General features: G+C 45.2%; 1 protein-coding gene across 2 annotated transcripts in view; it reads right to left on the reverse strand.

Moving 5' to 3' along the window:
- Nucleotides 1-20,801, reverse strand: part of LOC143277031 (serine/threonine-protein kinase 3-like) — a 21,332-nt gene extending 531 nt beyond the window's left edge. The window contains exons 1-12 of one of the 2 annotated variants that reach the window (XM_076581755.1): nucleotides 20,681-20,801; nucleotides 18,764-18,844; nucleotides 17,118-17,298; nucleotides 14,841-14,903; nucleotides 11,115-11,279; nucleotides 9,264-9,369; nucleotides 9,008-9,069; nucleotides 7,447-7,584; nucleotides 6,780-6,893; nucleotides 4,150-4,225; nucleotides 2,368-2,487; nucleotides 647-978 (exon numbers count right to left, since the gene is read on the reverse strand). In XM_076581755.1, coding sequence (XP_076437870.1) covers nucleotides 647-978; nucleotides 2,368-2,487; nucleotides 4,150-4,225; nucleotides 6,780-6,893; nucleotides 7,447-7,584; nucleotides 9,008-9,069; nucleotides 9,264-9,369; nucleotides 11,115-11,279; nucleotides 14,841-14,903; nucleotides 17,118-17,298; nucleotides 18,764-18,844; nucleotides 20,681-20,694 — 1,452 coding nt within the window. In that variant the 5' untranslated portion in view covers nucleotides 20,695-20,801. Of the gene's footprint in view, nucleotides 1-646; nucleotides 979-2,367; nucleotides 2,488-4,149; nucleotides 4,229-6,779; nucleotides 6,894-7,446; nucleotides 7,585-9,007; nucleotides 9,070-9,263; nucleotides 9,370-11,114; nucleotides 11,280-14,840; nucleotides 14,904-17,117; nucleotides 17,299-18,763; nucleotides 18,845-20,680 lie in introns of both variants that reach the window. The other variant, XM_076581754.1, reaches the window with a different exon arrangement.
- Nucleotides 20,802-21,122: the final 321 nt, after the last annotated feature.

Below are 21,122 nucleotides of genomic sequence, written 5' to 3' on the forward strand. Positions count from 1 at the left end.
CCCTTCGTGTGTATATGCAAGCAGAAGAGCAAATACGCACATTAAAGATCCTGTAATCCATATCAGTGTTCGGTGGGTTATGGAAACAAGAACATACCCAGCATGCACACCCCCAAAAACGGAGTATGGCTGCCTACATGGCGGGGTAAAAACGATCATACATGTAAAAGCCCACATTCAACCTGCCCCCAACAACACACACACACACACGCACAATACACCCCACCTGGCCCCCCGGACAAAACACACACACAAAATCAAGGTCTCCCTCACACACCAAAAAATCCCAATCCCCGACACAACCCCCTACAACCCTTTCATCCATACCTCACTTCTTTCATACACACACACACAGACACACACACACACACACAGACACACACACATACAGACACGCAGACACACTCAGAGACACACACACACACACACACACAAACTCCCCACCCCCAAACACCCCCCCCCCCCCCTCCGCCCCCCCTACATACACACACTCAATCAAGACTCCCCGTCCCCTCTACATACACACACACATACACACACTCAATCAAGACTCCCCGCCCCCAAACAACCCCCCCCCCCCCCCACACCCCTCCCTGCAACACAGACACAGCCACCACACCCACCCCACCTCCCCCCCACCACTCACAAAGTCAAAGTCCCCCTCCATGAAGGTTCGCTGGAAGTGGTGAGGGGGCGTGACCTGCTTCGACGCCTCCTCCTGCAGCCTCCTTGGCGCCACCATCACCCCCGGCTGCGACACCATCGACACCAGACAGGGGCCAGGGGGCGCCACCGGCTGTGACCCTGCGCTGTTGCTGCTGGCAGCGGTGGTGGTGGTGGCGGCTGCGGGTCCGGTTTTGTCAGCGTTAGGGGTTGGGGCGGGGGGTTTGGCAGCGTTGCTCTCCTGCTCCATGCGATCCAGGTGGTCCAGGTAGGACGGGCGGTACTGTTCCTTGCCTCCTGTGGCTGTGCTGTGACCTGCGGGGCCCGTCACGGGGTCAAAAAACAAACAAACCATTTTTTGGGCGGTACTGTTCTTTACCTCATGTGGCTGTGCTGTGACCTGCGGGGCCCGTCACGGGTCAAAAAACAAACAAACCATTTTTTGGGTGGTACTGTTCTTTACCTCCTGTGGCCGGGCTGTGACCTGCGGGGCCCGTCACGGGGTCAAAAAACAAACAAACCATTTTTTGGGCGGTACTGTTCTTTACCTCCTGTGGCCGTGCTGTGACCTGTGGGGGCCCGTCACGGGGTCAAAAAACAAACAAACCATTTTTCAGGCGGTACTGTTCTTTACCTCCTGTGGCCGTGCTGTGACCTGCGGGGCCCGTCACGGGGTCAAAAAACAAACAAACCATTTTTTGGGCGGTACTGTTCTTTACCTCCTGTGGCTCTGCTGTGACCTGCGGGGCCCGTCACGGGGTCAAACAACAAACAAACAATCAAATAAAACAATCAAAGTATGTACTTATATAATGGAAAATGCTAAAAAAAAAAAAATTGATTACCAAAAAAACCACAACAATGGAAGTATGTACTTATAGTCATTCAGATGAGACGATGAACCGAGGTCCCGTGTGCAGCATGCACTTAGCGCATGTAAAAGAACCCACGGCAACAAAAGTGTGGTTCCTGGCAAAATTCTGCAGAAAAATCCACTTCGATAGGAAAAACAAATAAAACTGCATGCAGGAAAAAAAAAAGAAAAAAAGGGTGGGGCTGTAGTGTAGCGACACACTCTCCCTGAGGAGAGCAGCCTGAATTTCACACACAGAAATCTGTTGTGATAAAAAAAAAAAAAGAAAAAAAAGTAAAATGCTAAGAAAATATTTATTTACAAACAAACAACACAAAGAACCCACACAAAAAAGCAAAAAACAATCAAAGTATGTACTTATGTCATGTAAAAATTTTTTTAAATGTTCGTTAAAAACAACAACAAAAACAAACAAAACAGAATTCATGTATTTTTCTTGTTGTTCCATTTCTTTGTTCATGGGCAGCAACTCCCATGTTCACGTGTATGCACACACATAAACATACAAACACACACACACACTGACTGCGATTCCCCACGCACCCTCATACGCACGCACACACACACACAAACACATGTCGATAAAGTACTGCAAATCAATATGTACAGATAAAAAACATCCACACACACACACACACACACACATATATATATATATATATATATATATATATATATATATATATATATATACACATACATATATATATATAGACACACAAACAAACACACATATAAATATATATATATATATATAGATAGATATACACACACACACACATCAGTAAAACGTGCACACACACACACATGCACACACACACACAACCTACGTTTCATGGTGTCATCGTCCTCCTCCTCCTCCTCCTCGTCGTCTGACCCCTGGGTGATGACCATTGACCCTAGCTCTGACCCCACAGTGCTGGACGTACCCCCACTTGTGTCTCTCCCCCCTGGACAAAAAACAACACAAAAAAGCAAAATCAATCAGCCAGGACGAATCACATCCAGCTTTTGGGATTTTCGAGATGCTCCCCTCTGTTCGACGGTACAGAAGTATAAGGACGAAAACCAATCGCTTCGCCAACAGCTTTTTCCCCAAAGCAGTCAACGTCCTGTCTCTCGAACAAATCCAGTGTGATAAATAGAACTGTGCAACCAACCGAAAGATCTAGTCATCAGCCCCATCCACATGTAATATGCAGCTTTTGTTCAAACGTGTGTGTGTGTGTGCGTGCGCGCGCAGTGCGTGCAAGTGTGAGTATGCACAAGTTTTTATATTGATATGCACTTGTATGTATCCTAATTTCTACTGTATCTGTGTTTGTGTGTGATTGTTCGTACCTTGTTATGTACTATCCCCCCCAATATTCCTTGTGACCCCGGTACACTTGGTAATAAAGACATATTCTGTTCTATTCTATTCTATTCTGTTCTATTCTAAACACACACACACACAAAACTGAAATGAAACTTGGCAGCCAAGTTGCTTGTATAACAGAAATAACAAGGAGCAAACAGGAATCAGAAATCCTATACACAACCACTCCCTGTCTCACACCCAATAAACTACAAGATAACACTCTATGCTACAAATGTATTCACAAATCAGCCCCTTCCTATCTCTGTGGCTGCCTTCACCTCTACACTCCATCTCGCTCACTACAATTAGCTTCGGATCCACTCCATTTACGCATACCCAGATTCAAACACTCTGCTGTTGGACACCGTTCTTTCTGTCTCTGGACCTTGCGATTGGAATGAACTTCCTCTTTCGCTTTGTCAGGTCTCCACACTCAGCTCTTTCAAGTCTGGCCTTAAAACCCACCTCTTCCCAAAATAGCCTCCCTTGCCTGCCTCTTCCTTGTCTTCAGTTTCTCCAGTTTTAGAGTTATGCATATGTGTGAATGACTGGTGCGAAAGCGCTTAGATTTGTCTATGCACAAGATTCAGTGCTATATAAATACCATTATTATTATTATTATTATACTAGGAGTTTTAGGGTACATGGTGATGATGATGATGATGGTAATGATGGCAATGATGATGGGTTATGATGATGATGATGATGATAATAACGATGGTAACGATGGCAATGATGATGGGTTACGATGATGATGATGATGATGATGACCATGATGATGATGAAACAAAAGTAAAACATTCATTGCATAACAGAAAAAGTGCAAACATAAATCTGAAATTATATATACAAACACAAATAGAACAGGATTTTTAGGGTGCATGATGATGATGATGAAGATGGCGGTGGCGACAATAACGATGATGATGGTGGGGGTGACGATGATGATGATGATAATGATGGCGGTGATGGTGACGATGATGATGAAGATTGGTGGTGATGATGATGATGATGATGATGATGATGATAATGTTGATGGCAGTGATGATGGCGATGATGATGAAGATTGGTGGTGATGATGATGATGGCGATGATGATGAAGATTGGTGGTGATGATGATGATGGCGATGATGATGAAGATGATGCAGATCAAAAAGACGACGACGACGATGATGACAGTGGTGATGATGATGATGGTGATAATGACGATGATGACGACAAAACAAAGTTGTTGGTACAACGGAAGACTGACCATCATTCTGTGACTTCATCGTTCCGTCCGCTTCGTCCTTCTTCACCATCGTGCCGGACTTCACCACGTCCTCCATCTGCTGAAACACACACACACACACACACACACACACACATACACACACAAAACCACACGCACATACACACACACATACACACACACACACACATACACACACACACACACACATACATATACACATACATATATACACACACACACATACACACATACACACACACACATACACACACACATACACACACACACACATACACACACACATACACACACACACACATACACACACACACACACATACACACACACAAAACCACACGCACATACACACACACACATGCACACGCACATACACACACACATACACACACACACACACACACACATACACACACACACATACATATACACATACATACACACACACACACACACACATACACACACACATACACACACACACACATACACACACACACACACACGACAGTTCATCTAAATTAGAATTTTACAAGAACACTGTGACAAATTATAAAATTGAACCGTATTTAAAGAATACAGCAAATACACAACACAGGAAAGCACTGACCATGTTACGAATCAGCACCCATGACTTACAAATCGAACAGGGAAGATATAAAAATACACTGAAAGAACAAAGACTGTGTGATACTTGTAACAGTTTAGAAGATGAGATTCACCTTTTAGACAATTGTGTAAAGTACAATACTTACAGACACAGATTCCTAATCGATATATGTCGTCCAAATGCAAAGCCTAGTGAATTGATCCTTCTAACAGAAATACAGCCAAGGCTGGCGAAATTTGTTCATGAATGTTTCTCTTCTTAATATGCTCATGTTTATGTTTCATTGTGTCTTATAAACTTTAAGGTTTTATGACAATAAAAAGTATTCTATTCTATTCTATTCACACACATCCATCCCAATGTACACATCCATTCTTACTGTTACTTTCAGTTTCTCAAGGAGACACAACTGCGTTCAGACAAATCCATTGTTGTTCGTGTGTGTCTGGTGGGGTGCTTGTGGGTACATGTTAACGTGCGTGAAAAAGGAACGTTTTCTTCTTCTTCTTCTGCATTTGTGGGGTGCAACTCCCACGTTCACTCGTATATACGCGAGTGGGCTTTTACATTATGACCGTTTTTAACCCGCCATGTAGGCAGCCATACTCCGCTTTCGGGGGTGCGCAAGCTGGGTATGTTCTTGTTTCCATAACCCACCGAACGCTGACATGGATTACAGGATCTTTAACGTGCGTATTTGATCTTCTGCTTGCGTATACACACGAAGGGGGTTCAGGCACTAGCAGGTCTGCACATATGTTGACCTGGGAGATCGTAAAAATCTCCACCCTTTACCCACCAGGCGCAGTTGCCTCGGTGGTTTTTCAACTGGAAATTAACAAACAATGAGGCCAGGAGATGAAATGATTATCAAATATAAAGAGTGGTAACTCATTCAGTCTTGAATAAAAGCTAATTTGTGTTTGCACATTTCTTCTGTCTTTGCTGCTGTGTGCACATGTCAAATGATTGGTATAAGGACAGGCCCGGCGTTTCCTCTCTGAGGAAGTGTCTGGGTTTGTTCCAATGCACCTTTTATTTACCTGTGTGCTAGCTGAATCGGTAGCGTAAGCAGCACTGACTTGAAGTTGTGTACCTTGTGAATGGAGAGAGTTACCACTCTTTACTATTTGTTAATCATTTCATCTTCTGGCTACCATCATTGTTGTCTTTTTTTCTTTTTTTATTTTATTATTATTATTATTATTATTCTTATTACTACTACTTTTTTTTAAATTATTATTTATTTATTTAACTATCTATTTATTTATTTATGTACGCTTATAGTTTACTTCATCAAGTTTTTGCGCCTTATACATATTATTAGTAGTAGTAGTAGTTATTTTTTTTATGTATTTATCTATTATTTATTCACCCTTTTTTTTTCTCAAGGCCTGACAAAGCGCGTTGGGTTACGCTGCTGGTCAGGCATCTGCTTGGCAGATGTGGTGTAGCGTATATGGATTTATCTGAACACAGTGACGCCTCCTTGAGCTACTGAAACTGAAACTGAAATCTCGTGGCCTCACTGTTTGTTAACACCCTATCATCACCATCAGCGGGGTGACCCAAGTGAAGACTCACCATGTCGTTACAGGATGACAGGACCTGGCCTCACTGTTTGTGAACACCCTATCATCACCATCAGGGGGGGGGTGACCCAAGGGAAGACTCACCATGTCGTTACAGGATGACAGGACCTGGCCTCACTGTTAACACCCTATCATCACCATCAGGGGGGTGACCCAAGGGAAGACTCACCATGTCGTTACAGGATGACAGGACCTGGCCTCACTGTTAACACCCTATCATCACCATCAGGGGGGGGTGACCCAAGGGAAGACTCACCATGTCGTTACAGGATGACAGGACCTGGCCTCACTGTTAACACCCTATCATCACCATCAGGGGGGGGTGACCCAAGGGAAGACTCACCATGTCGTTACAGGATGACAGGACCTGGCCTCACTGTTAACACCCTATCATCACCATCAGGGGGGTGACCCAAGGGAAGACTCACCATGTCGTTACAGGACGACAGGACCTGGGTTTGGATCTCGTGGATCTCCTTGGCTTCACGGATCATCTCCTTCAGCAGGTCGCACCCCTTGTCCGCACTGGTGATGAAGTCATGCTGCACACACACACACACACACATATACATGCATGCACATGTATGCACGCACACACACAAACGCACACAAAACAACAACTCTTGCCTGTGTCTGTCTGTCTCTAACTCACACTCACACACACAATTATTCTAAAACTACTGTCTGTCTGTCTGTCTGTAACTCACACACACACACACAATTATTCTAAAATTACTGTCTGTCTGTCTGTCTGTCTCTCCAACAAACACACATGCATACGCACACACAATTATCTAGAAAATGTTCAGTCTGTCTGTCTGTCTCTCACACACACTCACACACAATTATCTTAAAACCACTACGTCTGTCTGTCTATGTCTCCAACACACACACACATTTACGCACACACAATAATTAAAACAAAATGCCCCGTCTGTCTGTCTCTCTGTCACTCTCTACCTCTCTTCTTGCAAACACACACACACACAATTACCTTAAAACTGCTACCTATGTCTGTCTGCCTATTTGTCTCTCTAACACACACACGCACACACACGCACACACACACACACACACGCACACACCCAAACATACCTCCAATAAATCCTCAGCAGTCGCTCGATTTTCAGGATTTTTGACGAGGCACTTGGACACAAAATCAATAAATTCCGACGACCATTTGTCAGGTTGTCGAAAGGATGGCGGAGGTTTTGTAGGAATCATGAAGATCGCCTGAAAGTGAAAAGGACAAAGTTAAATTCCGACGACCATTTGTCCGGTTGTCGAAAGGATGGCAGAGGTTTTGTAGGAATCATGAAGATGGCCTGAAAGTGAAAGGGACAAAGTTACAAACTGCGGGTAAACATATCTTGTTTTTTTGTGTTGAGCTTTGTTTTTGTTTTTTGTTTTGTTTGTTTGCTACATCATCATCTGCACCGTTTCAGGAGCATTACTCCCACACCACTCATTCCGAATCCCCCCCGCCCCTTCCTAAATACACGGCCACACCTGGGTTCATCCGTCACAGTCCCAGCACCAACAGTTCACAGGGAACCATCGATGTTAGGTCGCCAGGAGGCCACACACCAGAGGAGACCCTGCACTGCTGCTGAGTCACTTTGGTGGTGTTCAGTGGTGCCTGTTCCGAGTTAATGTACTTAGGACACCACCTACTAAGCCCCCTACTGACAACAATAATGGCTTAGTCGCAGAGCCAGACTGAAAGAGTGTCTCCCCCGGAGTAGACACCGCCTCAATGTCCCTCCAACAGTCCCCTGTGAATCCGCCAACATGCATGCAAACATATCTTGTTGTTGTTGTTTTTTTTTGGGGGGGGGCGGGGGGGGCTGTTGTTTTTTTGCTACCCCATCAACTGCACCATTTCAGTGGCGTTACTCCCACACTGTTCAATCCTAATTCCCCATACACAGCCACCCCTGGGGTCATCTATCGCAGAACAAGCGTTGGCAGTCTGGAGCTATCGAATGTTAGATCGCCAAGCAGCCACACACTGGAGGAGACCCTGCACTGCTGGTGAGTCACTCTGACGGTGTTTGTTAGTGTCCTTCCAATTTAAGCCCATTCATAGCACACACACTGTGACACACATCTGGACTCAAGAGCTTGGCTGAAGTAAAACTGGCCTCATTTACTGAATAAGACCTGTCAAAAACAAAAACAAAAAAAGCATTGTACTGCATTGCGTTGTATTGTATTGCATTGTACTGTACTGTATTGTATTGTACTGCATTGCACTGCGTTGCATTGCATTGTATTCTTCAGTATTGTATTGCATTGCATTGCATTGCATTGCATTGTATTGCATTGCAGATACAACAAAAACAACAGTAAACCAAAACTTGTAACCAGCAGAGACAACAAAAACAGTAAACCAAAACATAATCAGCAGAGACAACAACAACAACAAAAACAGTAAACCAAAACATAATCAGCAGAGACAACAACAACAACAAAAACAGTAAACCAAAACATAACCAGCAGAGACAAAAACAACAGTAAACCAAAACTCGTAACCAAAACAAAAACAAAAACAAAAAACCCTGACACTGAACCAAAACATGTAACCAGTACAGACGACAACAAAAACGAATGTAAACCAAAACACATAACGATAACAACCAACACACACACACACCCTCATTGGATGAATGTCACCGTACGGGGGTTTTCCTTCCGCCATTTCCAAAGCCGTGATTCCTGGAAAAAAAAAAAAAAAAATTAATGATGGTAGGTGCTATGTAAGTATCTATATCATCATTCACTCAACCTCAACCCAACCAGAAAAGTGAAAGTGAAATAAAGTGAAAGTGAAAGTGAAACAAAGTGAAAGTGAAACAAAATGAAAGTGAAAGTGAAAGTGAAATAAAATGAAAGTGAAAGTGGAAACTGACCCAGACTCCAGATGTCAGCCACGCAGTCGTAGCCGATCTCCTGAATCACTTCCGGCGCCATCCAGTACGGGGTGCCAATCACCGTGTTACGCTTCGCCATCGTGTCCTGGTGACATGCGACACGTCTGGTGTGGCCACTTTGCGTTGTGTTGTTGTTGTTGTGTTTCTATTCCTTTTGCCATCATGTTTTGGAGACAGGCACTTTTTTTTTGTGCTGTGATTTTGTGTTGTGAGGAGTTGTGTTGTATAGCTGTTGTTTTGTTGTCTAGTGTTGTGACTTTGCATTGTTTTGTTTTGTGTTGAGTTGCAAGGAGTTGTGCAGTTGTTGCGTTGTGTTGCAACTTTCGTGTCCTCTTGTATGGAGTTTGTAATGTGTTCTTGTTGTTGTGTTGTTTTTTTGCCAATGTGTTCTGGAGACAAACACATTCTGGTGTTGAGTAGTGTTTTGTTGTATGATATCATGTTGTATTCAGGTTGCATTGTAATGCGCTGTGATGGATTGTACTTGTAGTTTTTTTTTGTATTGTGCTGTGCTGTGTTGTTTTGTATTCATGTCACAACAGACTGCAACACCTACACACCCAACTCCCCACAAATCCCCACCCCCATGCACGCCCACACCCACACGCACACACTCACAGTAAGGTCTCCAGCCACCCCAAAGTCAGTACCAGTATCAGTATCAGTAGCTCAAGGAGGCGTCACTGCATTCAGACAAATCCATATACGCCACACCACATCTAGCCAAGCAGATGCCTGACCAGCAGCGCAACCCAATGTGCTTAGTCAGGTTGTTGCTAAGCAGAATGTTTCAACACACACACATCACCCCCCCCTGCCATACACACATGTATGTCCCCCCCCGCCCCTCCACTCACACACCACCCCACATGCACACACAGTGACCCACCTATTCACACACATCAATCCACACCCTCCCACTCACACACACTCACACTAAGCTGTCCAGCCACTCAGAAGTCAAGCAGTTTGGTGTGATCCTCGTTGTTGAGCAAAATGCTTCCACACACAACCCCTACACCTTGCCCCCCACACACACATCCCCTCCCCCGCTCCAAACCCCCCTCCCACACCCACACACACTCATGGTAATCTGTCCTGCCACTCCAAAGTCAGGCAATTTGGTGTGACTATCATCACTGAGCGGAATGTTGCCACACACACACACACATACACACACACACACAACACACACACACACACACACAACACAACACACACACAACACACACACACAACACACACACACACACACCATCCCACACCCCACCTCCCCTGCCGCACCCCCCCCATCCCCCCCACACTCACACTAAGCTCTGCAGCCAACCCAAAGTCCGCCAGTTTGGCGTGACCATCACTGTTGAACAGAATGCTGCCACACATGTATACACCATCCTACACTTGGCTTCCACCCACACACTCCACACATTTCACACACACACACCACACACACACACACACACACACACATATACCCACCTACTCACACCCACCCATCCCATCTACCCCAAAACACACACACACATACACACACACACACTCACTCAGCTACCCACCCACTCACACACACACACCAACCAACCTTCTCCCACACACACACTCCCTTAACACACCACACACCACCCCACACCTTCCACCCACCCACCCACTCACAGTAAACTGCCCAGTGACCCTACAGGCAGCCAGATGGTGTGACCCTCGTTGTAAAGCAAAATGTTTCCACACACACAAACCACACACCACCCTGCAACTTGCCTTCCACACACGTCACCCCCCCAGCCCCCCCCCCCCCTCCCCAACACACACAAACCCACACCCCCACACACTCACAGTAAGCTGCCCAGCGACACCAAAGTCGGCCAGCTTGGCGTGACCCTCGTTGTTGAGCAGAATGTTGCCGGCCTTGATGTCACGGTGAATCTTTCGGCGAGAGTGGAGGTATTCCAGCCCCTTCAGCGTGTAGTACAGGATCGTGGCGATTTCTCTCTCCGTCAGCTGTTCACACACACACACACGCACACACACACACATGTGCACACACACAAAATAACAATAGAGAACACAAAAAAAAAGAAATCCATACATATATCTATCTACCACAAAGGAAAGAAGCTGAGAAATAAAATCACATATCCGTCTCATACCTTCCCCTCCTGTACTACATGAATGTGTCCATGTCTTGTTCTGTCAGCTGTACACACAAAAAAAGTAGAAAAAAAAAGAAAAAAAGTAAAAAAAAGATTTATACATAGATCTACACAACCAATGGGAATAAGATGATATAAAAAAAAAATTCATGTCCATGTCATACCTACCCGACCATAGTAAATGATTGTAGTGATTTCTCACTCTGTCAGCTTTGCGATAAAAAGGAAATTTTCTTCCTAAAATTACGTTTATCTAACATACTTACCGTGACCCACTAGTGCAGACTCCGGCAGGGGCCTGACATTCCTGTCCTGTGCAAACTACCCGCCTATGTGGAGAAAACGAAAGTAGCTACGGCCGATAACCTCCTGGAAGTAGGTTACCTCCCCTGTGTATCCCTGAGTAGCGCCCTCTTTTTATAAAAAAAATATTTCATGTCCGTCTCATACCAACCCGACCATAGTAAATGATTGCAGCGATTTCTCACTCTGCCAGCTTTGCGATAAAAACAGAAAAAATCTATATACATACATACCTATAAATACAAAGGATCACACAGCTCTCACTATGCTGCTGGCCCTCCTGTAAGCTTAACCCTTTCACCGCCGGTCAATTTAGAGTTCAAAATTCCCTTGTGGTATAAACACAGAAAAGACAGTAGCCAAGAATAGCTGGGGATTCCCCGTGCGATGTATAGAAAATATGGCCTGTCCTACCACCGAACATTAAGAGCAGTAGGCTCATGGAGAACAGACCAATGAACGGTCTCGGTTCTCTACCCTGCCTGTGCATAAATGCAAGCTTGGCGGTGAAAGGGTTAAACGTCAATCTGTGATGAAAGCTCAGTCGGGCCTCACCCGGACACTAGACGAGTTTCATTTTCTCAAGGAGGCGTCACTGCATTCAGACAAATCCATACACGCTACACCCCATCTGCTAGGCAGATGCCTGACAGCATAATAACCCAAAGTGATTTGTTAGGATTTGAGCACTTGCATGGACGGGCGCAATAGCCGAGTGGTTAAAGCGTTGGACTGTCAATCTGAGGGTCCCGGGTTCGAATCATGGTGACGGCGCCTGGTGGGTAAAGGGTGGAGATTTTTACGATCTCCCAGGTCAACATATGTGCAGACCTGCTAGTGCCTGAACCCTCTTCATGTGTATATGCAAGCAGAAGATCAAATACGCATGTCAGCGTTCGGTGGGTTATGGAAACAAGAACATACCCAGCATGCACACCCCCAAAAGCGGAGTATGGCTGCCTATATGGTGGGGTAAAAACGGTCATACACGTAAAAACCCACTCATGTACATGCAAGTGAACGTGGGAGTTGCAGCCCACGAACGCAGAAGAAGAAGAAGAGCGCTTGCATGAACAGCTGTGTACCTATGTGGGTGGATTATTTTTCCCACAGAATTTTGCCAGAGGACAACACTCTTGTTGCCGTGGGGTCTTTTACAGTGCACCAAGCACGTGCTGCACACGGGACCTCAGTTTTTTGTCTCATCCATAAGACAAGACGCTCAGTTTGATCTTCCAGCCAAACTTGGGAGAAGGGGTGAGAGAAGGAGTCTTCTTCTTCTCCTTCATCAGATGGACACCCCAGTCCCCGCGATGAAGACAGCTGTACGCTGCAGGTCCTCCACACAGCTGTAGAACTCCCGGGTCACTGGAGTTGGGTCAGGCCAGTACCTCTTCCTCAGCACCTCACGGAGGGGGCAGGACTGCAGCAGGTGATGTGATGTCTGGCTGTCAGTCCCACAGGGGCACTGTGCTGGGTGGGGCCAGTACCTCTTCCTCAGCACCTCATGGAGGGGGCAGGACTGCAGCAGGTGATGTGATGTCTGGCTGTCAGTCCCACAGGGGCACTGTGCTGAGTGACCAATGCAGGGTTTAGTGTGTAAGTGGTGGTTCAGGCGGTTGTGGCCTGACCTGATTCTGACCACTGACACCCATTCCCGCCTTGTCAGCAGGTAGAAGGGGTCTGTCCTTCTGGTGGTGTGGATGCTGTTACAGAGCAGGATTCGAACCCGCACACTCACAGGCACTGTATTGGCTGACGAGTGTCTTAACCACTGTGCCACCTTGTAGTAGGGGTCTGTCATCTACTTCCGGGACGTTACTGGCCGTAGCTACTTTTGTTTTCTCCACATAGGCGGATAGTAGTTTGCACAGGACAGGAATGTCAGACCCCTGCCGGAGTCTGCACTAGTGGGTCACGGTGAAGTATGTGTAAGATGCTGTGATAGAGCAGGATTCAAGCCCACACACTCACAGGCACTGTATTGGCTGATGAGTGTCTTAACTCACTCCGGACCATGGAACGCTATAGCATTCCTGACGTAAGGTAGCGTTCCGGACGACAATTACAATTTTTCCATTATTTCCTCATGGGGTAGCATAAAAATCGCAGCTACATCGGGCATTGCGAACGTGTCAAGGGTCAAATGGAAAGTTTCTTCATGAGATTTCGTAACAACACACTCCACAGCGAGCCAGCGAGTTCAGGACCCCACACGACAAGCTAATCTGCATACATATCGAAAATGGCATCGCAGGCGATACAAGTGAAAATTTTTTGGAGCAAATCAGATCACAACAGCGGCTTTTACCACTGCTGAAGTGACTGAAATGCTTCAAACAGAAGGTTTCGACATCGACGAGGATGATGAAGACGTTGAATAAAGTATCTGTAGTGAAGAAAGCTATGATCAAGTAGGTACTGATAGTGACTCAGCTTATGAGAGCAGTGAAGAGGGAGGGGGGTGGGCATTCACACGACGTGAGGAGAGGGGTCAGTGGGTCAAGTACAGTAAGTTTCATTCAGTTACTTTATGTTTTGTATTTTTTGTGATTTTTTCCCCTAACCCTAACAAATGGGTTGTCTGCAGGGAAAACCAGGGGAGAGAACCAGGCGTCCGGAGTGAGTTAACCACCGTGCCACCTTGCTCCGTGATCTTCTTCTTCTTCTGCGTTCACTCGTATGCACACGAGTGGGCTTTTACTTGTATGACCGTTTTTACCCCGCCATGTAGGCAGCCATACTCCGTTTTTGGGGGGGTGCATGCTGGGTATGTTCTTGTTTCCATAACCCACCGAACGCTGACATGGATTACAGGATTTTTAACGTGCGTACTTGATTTTCTGCTTGCGTATACACATGAAGGGGGTTCAGGCACTAGCAGGTTTGCACATATGCTGACCTGGGAGATCGGAAAAATCTCCACCCTTTACCCACCAGGCACTGTCACCGTGATTCGAACCCGGGACCCTGAGATTGACAGTCCAACAATTTAACCACTCGGCTATTGCGCCCGTCGCAACCTCCACCCGATCCGAACTTTGGTCTGAACTAAAGACCAAAGCTGTTATGGCCAGGTCCAGGGCTTGCTCCGTGATCAACTCACCGTCTTGTTCCTCTGCCTCATGATGTCGGACACAGAGCCAGCTCCACAGTACTCCATGACGATCTGTGGGACACACACACACACAGCACCAATACACATCAAGTCCCATCCAGTTCACACACACACAGCACCAATACACATCAAGTCCCAGCCAGTTCACACACACACAGCATCAATACACATCAAGTCCCATCCAGTTCACACACACACAGCACCAATACACATCAAGTCCATCCAGTTCACACACACACAGCACCAATACACATCATGTCCCGTCCAGTTCACACACACACAGCACCAATACACATCATGTCCCGGCCAGTTCACACACACACAGCACCAATGCACATCAAGTCCCAGCCAGTTCACACACACACAGCACCAATACACATCAAGTCCAGCCAGTCCACACACACACAGCACCAATACACATCAAGTCCCAGCCAGTTCTCACACATACAGCACCAATACACATCAAGTCCCATCCAGTTCACACACACACAGCACCAATACACATCAAGTCCCAGCCAGTTCACACACACACAGCATCAATACACATCAAGTCCCATCCAGTTCACACACACACAGCACCAATACACATCAAGTCCCATCCAGTTCACACACACACAGCACCAATACACATCAAGTCCCATCCAGTTCACACACACACAGCACCAATACACATCAAGTCCCAGCCAGTTCACACACACACAGCACCAATACACATCAAGTCCATCCAGTTCACACACACACAGCACCAATACACATCAAGTCCATCCAGTTCACACACACACAGCACCAATACACATCAAGTCCATCCAGTTCACACACACACAGCACCAATACACATCAAGTCCATCCAGTTCACACACACACAGCACCAATACACATCAAGTCCCATCCAGTTCACACACACACAGCACCAATACACATCAAGTCCCAGCCAGTTCACACACACACAGCACCAATACACATCAAGTCCATCCAGTTCACACACACACAGCACCAATACACATCAAGTCCATCCAGTTCACACACACACAGCACCAATACACATCAAGTCCATCCAGTTCACACACACACAGCACCAATACACATCAAGTCCCAGTTCACACACACACAGCACCAATACACATCAAGTCCCAGTTCACACACACACAGCACCAATACACATCAAGCCAAGCCAGTTCTCTACTGTCCCTACCTTCTGTTTAGCATACCCACCATTAAAACGCCTTGCCCGTCTTGAATAAAAAAGTTCATTTGTGTTTGCACATATCTTCTATCATTACTGCTGTGTGCATATGTCAGATGATTGGTGTCTAAGGACAAGCCTGGAGCTGTCTCTTTTGTTTGCGGAAGTATCTGGGTTTGTTCCAATGTACCTTCATAACTTACATGTGTGCTAGCTGAATAGGTAGCATGCGGAGTGATGGCCTAGAGGTAACGCATCCACCTAGCGAGAGAATCTGAGAGTGCTGGTTCGAATCACGGCTCAGCCGCTGATATTTTCTCCCCCTCCACTAGACCTTGAGTGGTGGTCTTGATGCTAGTCATTCGGATGAGACGATAAACCGAGGTCCCATGTGCAGCATGCACTTAGCACACGTAAAAGAACCCACGAAAACAAAAGGGTTGTTCCTGGCAAAATTCTGTAGAAAAATCCACTTCGATAGATAAAACAAATAAAAACTGCACTCAAGAAAAAAAAAAAAGGGTGGCGCTCTAGTGTAGCGATGTGCTCTCCCTAGGGAGAGCAACCTGAATTTCACAGAGAAATGTGTTGTGACAAAAAGAGAAATACAATACAACACAATACAATACAATCCAATACAACACAAGCAGCATGGACCTGAAGTTGTGTCCCCTATGTGTGGAGAGAGTTACCACCCTTTATTGTTTGACCAGCAGAGCTGACTTTTTTTTCGTGAAGAGGAGTTGTGCAGTCCCTTCCCCACTCTCTTGCCTACCGACGCTCACAGTCCCACAGGTGCAGATACTGCCACATGTAGGACGGCGTCGGCAGGTGCAAGTTTTTTCTTCGGAGCTCCGTCACCTAGGGGGACTTCCAGCCAAGGATAAGAGCTCCTCCTGCCCTTTGGTCATCCTCTTCCGCCTTCACAGCCGTTGGGAAAGGTTTCCTCCTCCGCCTGGACTGTCGTTGGGAGACTTCACATGCGGCAGGTAGTACTGGGTTACATGGTACCAGTAGCAAGGGCTAAGCCCCTGACCTGACTCTTAATGAACCTACACTCCCACCCCAACCCCCTCACTCACCCAGAGGTCCGTGTTCTTGAAGTAGCTGCCATAGTACTTGACTATGAAGCTGCTGTCGCACTGCTGCATAATGGAGATCTCCTTGATGATCTCCTGGAGGTCAGTGTCCACGGGCACCTGTTTGATGGCAAGCACCTGCCCCGTCTCCTTGTGCAGCGACTTGAACACGCTGCCATATGACCTGTTTGGGGGGAATAATAATGATTCTTCTTCTTTTTCTTCTTTGTTCACTAACATGTGCACAAGTGGGCTTTTATGTGCATGATTTACCCCGTCATATAGGCAGCCATACTCCGTTTTTGGGGGGTAAACACGCTGCCGTATGACCTGTCCATAGGGAGGTGCCAGGGAGGGTGTGTGTGTGACATTATCATCGTTATTATTCAGTTCAATCCTTGTGCAGTGACTTGAACATGCTGCTGTACGATCTGTTGGAGGGAGGGAGGGGTGTGTGTGTGTGTGTGTGTGTGTGTGTGTGTGTGTGTGTGTGTGTGTGTGTGTGTGTGTGTGTCTACATGTGTGTGTGTATATATGTGTGTGTGTGTGTGTGTTGCCACTTGATTTTTATCATCATTATTATCCAGTTCACTCCTCGTGCAGTGACTCGAACATGCTGCCGTACGACCTGTCGGAGTGGGGGGTTGGGGGGGAGAGGGGGTGCGACATTATCATCGTTATCATTCAATAAACTCCTTGTGCAGTGACTCGAACATGCTGCCGTACGACCTGTCGGAGTGGGGGCCTGGGGGGGTGAGGGGGTGCGACATTATCATCGTTATCATTCAATAAACTCCTTGTGCAGTGACTCGAACATGCTGCCGTACGACCTGTCGGAGTGGGGGGTTGGGGGGGTGAGGGGGTGCGACATTATCATTGTTATCATTCAATAAACACCTTGTGCAGCGACTTTGAACATGCTGCCGTACGACCTGTCGGAGTGGGGGGTTGGGGGGGTGAGGGGGTGCGACATTATCATTGTTATCATTCAATAAACACCTTGTGCAGCGACTTTGAACATGCTGCCGTACGACCTGTCGGAGTGGGGAGGGGGTGTGTGTAACATCATCATCATTATTATTCAATTGAGTTCAGTAACCCCAGGAGGCATCACTGCGTTTGGACAAAAAAATCCATTTTATATGCACGCTACATCACATCTACTAAGACTGACCAGCAGAGTAATTCAAGATAAGCTGAGAAAATGAATAAATCATGGATGAATAAGCTTAGTAAATGAATAAACCATGGATAAATAAATAAACTGAAATAATATCAAGGAAAGAAAGAATACTAATGATGAATTATACGATAATACAATACAGCTTCCAAAAAAATGATTGTTGGTTGTTATCACTACAGCTTACCCTCTGCCATCCAGTTATCACTACAGCTTACCCTCTGCCAACCAATTATCACTACAGCTTACCCTCTGCCAACCAATTATCACTACAGCTTACCCTTTGCCAACCAATTATCACTACAGCTCACCCTCTGCCAATTATCACTACAGCTTACCCTCTGCCAACCAATTATCACTACAGCTTACCCTTTGCCAACCAATTATCACTACAGCTCACCCTCTGCCAATTATCACTACAGCTTACCCTCTGCCAATTATCATACAGCCAATTATCACTACAGCTTACCCTCTGCCAATCTTGCAGATGACATCAAACACCTCTTCTGGCTGTTTGGCCAAATTCTCGTCACTCAGTTTCTTCAGCTCACTGCAAATCAAAACATCTCATTACACAATCGTTACAAGTATATATTTGTGATTACATTTGTTTGATATGTGTATATATATATCAATAATTTCTATAGGACCCAACCCTTGCCTACACCAATGGTAAAACTTAGGGAAAGGGGACGTTACAGCTAATATGTGGGACAAATCTAAAAGTCACTTGACACAATCAAATCTGAAATGACGAAACAATGTAAAAGCCAGCTGTTCACTTGACTCAACTCATTTTTCAGCAAGTCAGTCTTTTGTAGGTTTATCACAATCTCCTGCAAAATAATCCCGACTACAGTTTCAAGCACTAAGAAAAACAACAGCCCCTAACTCAAGTTAGAGTTGTTCCTTTCAAGTTCGACGCCAAGTCTAAAGATGAATATTAATAAGAGCAATAATGATGATAATAATAATAACAACAATAATATTAATAATGATAATGATAATAATAATAACAACAATAATATTAATAATGATAATGATAATAATAATAACAATAATAATGTATACTTGTTGAGTACTTTCCTTCCTTGAAGAAAGCTCAGTCAAAGCGCTATACAATAAACATTAAACACAAGCACACACACACAATAACTTACAAGAGGAAGAAGAAGAAAAAATGATTTGACACACAAAAGCATAAAACATATTCAAAGATTATGTGTAATTTACATTACTTAATTATACACACACACAGAGTTTGCAATGTGTGTGTGTGTGTGTGTGTGTGTGTGTGTGTGTGTGTGTGCATCTGTGCATCCATACATACAGGCATGCGTGCAGGTGTGGCACAAAGTATGAGCTGATACTATCCAGCTCAGACATATGTATCAGCGCTCTCTACACTTTCATCTACACAGCCATACAAACTCATTTCAAATAACACACACACACACACACACACACACACACACACACACACCACACCTAGATGATAGATCTGAAATTTCTTTGTAAGAAATGTAACATTGGTGATGAATTTCATAATGTACTATATGGCCTACTTGCATTGTAAATGTTAAAATGAAATTAGAAATGCTTTATATCAGCCCTTTGCATCTGATTGTTCATCATAATGTTTTATACAATACTTTAAGCAAGATATGCTTTATGTTGTTAATACTTGTTTGTTGTTGGGTGTAGTCATGCCTTTTGCTTTTTGTTTCATCCACTCAACTTCTTCAGGCTGTGCTTCTTTGTTGGTCCATTGTGGTTATGATTGTATTTCACCTTATTTCACCTCATTTCTACATGTACCTTCGGGGTAATGAATGAAACTACTGAACTGGGTTACATGTAATACAAAGGAGTGCCATAGACAGTACAAGTGGAAATGCACATTGTTTGTACGTAGCCAGATTGGCCCAGCTGGAGATGCGAACACACCAGTGTACTGCACCCCATCTCCCCTATCAATTAATAGCACATCCCAACAGCAACCTCCCACAAACCGACAATTTTCACCAACACACTGATGCTGGCCGTCAAGTGGAAGAAGAAGACGTAGACTAGAAGTATGATGGGGTAAGCTTAGTGTCTATCGTGAATTGCCTGTGAGCCAGAAGAAAAGGCTACTTTTTTTCTAACACGTTAATTTTGAAAATTAACCCACTTGTTTTGTGGTGAACAGATCAAACGACCCATACTGTGTTGAACCAAACCTAAACTCTAACGGTTCACCAACAGAGCTGACAGACTCATTACAACTACCACAACTCTCCAGTCAAGCGATGAGCAGACGCCACATGGGTTAGTCTCGAATGACAACTTTATCCTCACCAATTCTCAGGCATAAGTTTTCGTTCTTTAAGCTGAACATACTTACCTTTGATTTTCCATGTTTATCGACACAAAGCTTCACCACAGAAACTTGTATGAGATCTGTGCGTAGTTCTTATCAAGAAAAAAAGCACATGCTACGAGCAAGTTTTTCCTTGGATGAAACCGGAAACAGAATCTTAACTTCCTAAGTTGGAATGGATGAGGAGGAAGAGAGTGGGGGTGGGGGTTGGGGGGCAAGAAAAAAAACTTATAGACGGGAGCAAAGTTGCTGTTTGTTTTGTTTTTCAAAATTCTTGTGTGGCAGCATTTCACAAAGGGAGGCTAAGGGCTAAATTCTGTGAATCAAAAAGAACAACCACACCCATTCTTTAGTCGATGGTGCTTTTTAAGCAGACGAATATTGATGCAAATCGGACGGGAGGTAATTATTTTCGTGTGTGAGTTTAAACCATGGCAGAGTAATAGCCCCTAGCCTTCCCCGGTTT

Source organism: Babylonia areolata, chromosome 33, assembly GCF_041734735.1.
Source record: "Babylonia areolata isolate BAREFJ2019XMU chromosome 33, ASM4173473v1, whole genome shotgun sequence".
NCBI lineage: Eukaryota > Metazoa > Mollusca > Gastropoda > Neogastropoda > Buccinidae > Babylonia > Babylonia areolata.